We start from the raw sequence: 6,000 nt of genomic DNA on the forward strand, positions 1-6,000 counted from the left end.
TTCCTAATTATTTCAATGAAAAAGTAACATTCCAAAGAAGTCTGTCAGCAAGGTGATATGATTCAGAGAATAGAAATAATAGAAATAAACCTAATTTTGACTCTGGTCATCTGCACTAACCACCATGTTCAGAAATGGAATTTTAACTCAATTGTTTTAAGTACTAAACAATCTTTTTTAAGTTGCTAAACTAAACTTTTTAAAGTTGCTATTGAGTTTGTGATATGACTGACCATAGTGATTCAACTTGTGAAATGGATGCTGGAATGGGCAGAGCAATTCTCAACAAGCCACCACATCTACAGTTTGTGGAAGCAGGCTCCCCATCTCAAGATTCCTAATCACACACCCCCTGTTTAGTGATAAAATACATGCTTTGGGACAGGGCAGAGAAATAGGGCATCTGTGGCATTACAAATACATAAGGTGTTTCCTCGCAGAATATGCCTTACACACAGGGTGCTGAAGAGAGCTGATTCTACCCTTATTTGATCTAATTAGACCAGGTATGAACTTCTGCTTGCCTTCACTTCAGCCTGCACTAGCATCAACATTTGGAACAGTCCCAGAAATCTTCACCCAACCTCACAATAAAAGAATCCTTATTCTGTTTCAGCTATTGGACTGGGCTCTTTTGGATATGTCACTATACAAGTCATGACTAAAAAAGTCTGTCAGATAAAGAAAAAAGAATCTCCAAGTATTGTTCGCTTTAGATTCTAGGAGCTTATTTGGCCTTTATATTTTTCCATTAATAAAAAGCCAATCTGCTTCATTTTGCCCCTAGAACAATTCTGTAGCTTAGCACTGCAGGATACCTAAAAGTCTCTGGAAACTCCACTGTCAGGGCAACTACTCCTTTTTTTCTCTCAAGGAAAGACTTCCATGCCATACCAAAAATGGCTCCGTAGTTTTTATTTGGTTTCCTTGTTTTAAAAAAGATAAAGGTGAAACTGAAACATACCTTTTTCTTCTTCTGGAAGAAGAGTGAAATAAGTAGCCAAAAACTTCTGTAACCTCATTCCCAAAGGAGGACAGGCTCCTATTGATTGACCTGGTGTTCTGTTGGGTTTTAAAGCATTAGATACTGGCATATTAACAGCTTTAGGATCAGACATAACAGAATTAATCTAACAGATCTGGAATGTTTAGAATTGCCCCCAAACAAAAACAAAGGGGCATTCAGTGACACTCCATGGACCAACAAAGACAACCTGTGTCTCATGAGAAGTCTCAGGATCCTGGCTATTATGGATTAGATCAGTCAAGAGATCCTATAGCTTTCTCTCAGCTTGATATGAACTGTAACAACTTTGTATATTGTGTACTCAAACATACACCCTCCTCTACACATGCCAACGTGTTTCACCAGAAAGACAGAAGGTAAGAGAGAAGATTAAGATTATGAAGTATTGATTCAACACAGCTCTAACATACTGAAACACTTGGCATTTGCTCCACCTTCTCAATTCCCATGCATATACATCCATGGAAGACACTACAGACTGAGAAGAGAAATGCTTAACTGCTGCAAGAGCCTGCAGAGCTCACATTAGTCCTGCCATGTTTAGATGAAACAATCTATTGTGACTACACTTCATCCATCATCACCTAATCCAAACTATCACCAGTAACAGTCAGTTTTATCCCCCCAAAAATGAACATATTAATCCACTGAACTCTTTGTTTCATGGGCTTCCCCCACCAGATCAAGACTGAGACCATCAATTCGACCAAGGGGCATTGAAAGTTGCAACAATCAAGTCTTGTCACTAGATCCACACTTCATTTGTTCACAGCCACCCATTTTTCCTGAAAAATTCTCCCTGTCATTAAGTTTGGCAGCACCATTTTTTATTAATGTGATTTCCTTTAGCTAAGATTTTACTAATGTATTTAACCAGTATTATTAGATTTGTATTAGTATTATTACTAGTATTATATTATTATTATTAATATTTTGTATTAATATTATTATTACATTTGCAGCAATAAAGTAATTAAATAAATAACTGATCAATTAAACAAGTGGTTTACCTGCTGTAGAGGGAACTTTCTGAGAGGGCATCCATTAGAGGTCCAATAACAAACTGAAAAAAGAAACAAGAACAATGGTGAAATGTACATTTCCAAGGCACTAAGACAAACTAGACTTATTTCACTAGAATTTAAAGGACAGAGCCAGAAATTAAAGAATACTCTTGTTAGTGGCAAATAGTAGAAGCAAAAAGAGGAAGAAACCAAAGAGAAGAGGGGCCAGGAGAATAAACAAGAAAAGAGATTTTTCTACTAGATACATTTCACAGAGTATTGCAAAAGATGCAAGCAAATAAAAAAACCTTTTGGGAAACAGATAGAGAAAACAGATTTAAACGTGAAATAGAAGAACAACAAAGAGCCAACATAGCTAAAAAGATTTAGGGTGCATATTAAGGTTGACTTTATTTCAAGTTACCCATCAAGAGGCTGATTTAAATTGTATAAATCAGGAATGTTAATGTCTGAGGGGAATGCTCCTATGAAGTTTAAACAGTACAATGTAGATAATTCCTTACTAAACATTGGGCTGGTTGGACTGTCAATACACATGTGACAGCAATAAAAAAAAACAACAAACCCTCTAAGATTTAATACCTCTTCCCACATAGAGAATACTTTTATGTATTTACTTTATGTAAAGTGTGGGGCTTTTATGTTTTATGGATAGAGTAATACACTGATTAAACTACAGAGACAGAATTTGTCCAACTCCAACTACTGAAGCAATTAGTGTTAAGATCTATTACAAATTAGAACATTTGTTTATTGTTGCAAGTAATATTAACACCCTTACCTCTGAGAAACCAAGCGAATTTGGAAGATGCTTTGTTTCATAAAGCTCCAGAAAATGAAGAACTCCTTCCTTTGTCAATGTTTTATTCTCACTCTCAAACATTCGTCTATAAATGCACACATGCCATGAAGGGTGAAACAGCCAACAACCTGCTTACAAAAAAGAAATTCTTCTGAACTGACACAGAAATGACAGTGGCACACTAACACGTAACATACTAACATTCTGGACAATGTTATAGTCTATTCACAGGACATTTCAAAAAGATGACTACAGCTATTTATTTTATAGAAACATCCCGCTAAATCTAATTTTAAAATTATCACCGTTTTCCAAAGTTACTCTCTACTTTATTAGTTACAAATTCAAATTAGTTACAAATTAAAAAGTGCCATATGCTTCTTCCTGCAACTCTATTCATACCAATGTATTTACCTACAGAAGTTTCACTTTAATAGTCTTTCCACTTTAGAAATCTCTAACATCTTGCACCACTTAATTACATGTGTTCATGTGCCCTAGACACACTGTCTCAGCACTCATTTTATTTATCCTCTCCTCACTTCTAACAAATTGAGTTGGAGTTGTTTTTTTCCCCTTTTACAAAGTTGTCCAGGTGAATTGTCTTCTACAACCCCAAATATCTCTGGCTTTATTTTCACATTATCTTAAGCAAAATACAGTGGCAAACGACCATTTATTAGGATTTTCTGACAGAAAAATAGTATTCCAAGACAACATAGTAAGCAACAAATATATGCTAGGATTTCTTCTCAGAGCAGAGTGGTCGCTGCCTATGCGTGTTTGCAGAACAACCTAGGCATAGAGCACAACCACAAAAACTGGAACAGCCACCGAGAAAACACCTAACTTGAGAAACAAAATATTACAAAAAGCTGCTACTCAAACAGAAGTAGTAAACAGAGAAGTGTAACTTAACTCACTAATATTAAAGAGGTTAAGTAGAGAAAGTTCCATCTTACCTTTATCACCTGATATGGCAAGGTCGTATAAACTGTTTAGTTTTGGTAATACTGGCTTTATGACGTGGATCTGAAATGCAAATCAGGTATAAATAGTTTATACCACAAACCCAGGAGCTTACTTGGACTAGAATTTACTATCAGTAGCATTAATGCAGCAAGTCACAATAGAAATACATTTAAATAAACCTGCAAAGCCTGTGCTATGCAACAATCAGTTGAAAAACACCTAATACTTCAATACTACCATATTTTAAGAACAATACTAACAACCACTCTATTCCTCAAGATTAAAGCAGCACAAATATCTAAAATTAAGCATTCAACTTAACAGTATCTCAGTTACAGGACAATCGTGTACAAATAACATAAAATAACTACAGGGAGGTGGGCACACTAGTAACAGTTAACAGCCCAATACCATACAGTTATGGAAACCTCAAGTCAACAGGAATCTTTCTGCCAAGTATGCTGGACTTTTAATCCAAGGCCACAGGTGCTTTACCATACAGACACAGTCCCCTCTCTCCAAGAGAGGTTATTAAGTGCAATAAACTGATTTTTCACTGAGCTGGTTACCCTGGACTTGCAATTACCTGCCCTCCAGGCTTCTATCATTGCATTAACCAGATGTATTCTGATGACAGAGAGAAGTTCTGAATTTACTCCCTATGAATGACATATGCTGTGTTCTGAATATTTAAGAATTGAAACAAAAGTATTCCAGTTAATGCTGACTTAGATGCATTCAGTCACCAAAACTGGAAACACTCTGCCCTACAAAAACATTCACACACGCCACAAGTGAGGTAGCACGTCCATCTAAGATGGGCACAGATTTTACAGCGCTCCTACCTGGTTTCCTTCCAAAGTTTCCATTATCAAAATGTAAGTTTCCCAAAACTGCAGGAGTTGCTCGTTTTTCTCAGCAGACCACCAGAACAGACTCGATTCTAAGGACAAAAAGACGAGGACAGGTGTTTCTCCGGGTCCCGCTCGCCGTCGCGCCGCCCGCCCGCCCTCCCGCCCGGCCGTACCGTGTCCGCCGTCCGTGGGGCAGCGCAGCTCGGCGCGCTGCCCGCCGCTCAGGTCCAGCGCTCTCTTCAGCAGGTAGCGGGCCCGCTTGCGGCAGAGCCCGTCCCGCTCCGTCAGGCCCTCCTGCACCAGCCGCCAGAACCGCGGGCACAGCCGCGCGTCCAGCCCCGGCCCCGCAGGGCCCCGCGGCAGCAGCGCGTCCGCCAAGGCGCTCATGGCCAGCAGCGCCCGCCCGGCCCGCGGCGCCCCGCCCGCGCCCAGCAGCCCCTCCCAGACGCGCCGCAGCGCCGCGCCGTTCGCGCCCAGCGCCGGCAGCAGCCGCCCGGCCACCAGCGCCGCCGCCGCCTCGCCCTCGCCCTCCTCCCGCACCAGCGCCAGCGCCGCCGCCGCGCACCGCGACAGCAGCTCCGGCTCCTCCAGCCGCGGCGCCGCCGCCACCAGCGCCTCCACCGCCGCCTCCTCCGCGCCCGCCCCGCCGCCCGCCGCCAGCTCGGCCAGCGCGTCGCGGGCCAGGCGCGCTGCCAGCGGCGCCCCGCAGAGCTGCACGCAGTGCCGCAGCGCGCCCCTCGCCGCCCGCGCCGCCCGCACCCGTTCGCCGCTGCCCGCCGCGCCCTCCCCGCCCCGCAGCAGCGGCCGGCACCGCTCCAGCGCCACCTCCCAGGCCGCCCGCCGCAGCGCCTCCGCCTCGCCCGCCGCCGCCGGCCCGCCCGCCGCCAGGCGCTGCAGCAGCAGGCGCAGCGCCTCCGCCCGCTCGGCGGAGAGCGGCGCGCTGAGCGCCCGCAGCAGCGCGGCGCGGTCCCCGCAGCGGGACAGCAGCGTGTCCGCCAGCACCACCTCCATCGTGCGGGGGGAGGCGCGGCAGGAGCGGCGGCTGCGCAGGCGGGGGCGGGCGGGGCCCACGAGGGGCGGTGGGAGGTGAACACGCGGAGTGATTGACTGGTTCGGCCGTGTGTGTGTCTGTGTGTGTATATGTCTGTATGTGTGTCTGTATGTGTGTGTGTACGCACGTCTGTACGCTTAAAGTGTTCTTCGTCTTCAGGTCGTAACCCGCTGCGTGAGCGTTCCCAGCCATGGTGGCTGCTAAGCACAACCTGGCCCAGCACGGGAGGCCGCATGGAGATATCCCAGGTGCGAGCCTCTCGCTAGAGG

The 6,000-nt window shown here is 44.7% G+C and overlaps 1 protein-coding gene across 1 annotated transcript in view; it reads right to left on the reverse strand.

Moving 5' to 3' along the window:
- The window catches only part of TARBP1 (tRNA guanosine 2 -O-methyltransferase TARBP1), a 31,782-nt gene extending 26,091 nt beyond the window's left edge, over positions 1-5,691 (reverse strand). Inside the window, exons 1-6 of the mRNA XM_014874929.2 lie at positions 4,854-5,691; positions 4,672-4,769; positions 3,817-3,886; positions 2,834-2,982; positions 2,038-2,090; positions 965-1,062 (exon numbers count right to left, since the gene is read on the reverse strand). Of these exons, the coding sequence (XP_014730415.2) occupies positions 965-1,062; positions 2,038-2,090; positions 2,834-2,982; positions 3,817-3,886; positions 4,672-4,769; positions 4,854-5,691 (1,306 nt within the window). The remainder of the gene's footprint in view (positions 1-964; positions 1,063-2,037; positions 2,091-2,833; positions 2,983-3,816; positions 3,887-4,671; positions 4,770-4,853) is intronic.
- Positions 5,692-6,000: the final 309 nt, after the last annotated feature.

Source organism: Sturnus vulgaris, chromosome 3 (genome assembly GCF_052056855.1).
Source record: "Sturnus vulgaris isolate bStuVul1 chromosome 3, bStuVul1.hap1, whole genome shotgun sequence".
Lineage (NCBI taxonomy): Eukaryota > Metazoa > Chordata > Aves > Passeriformes > Sturnidae > Sturnus > Sturnus vulgaris.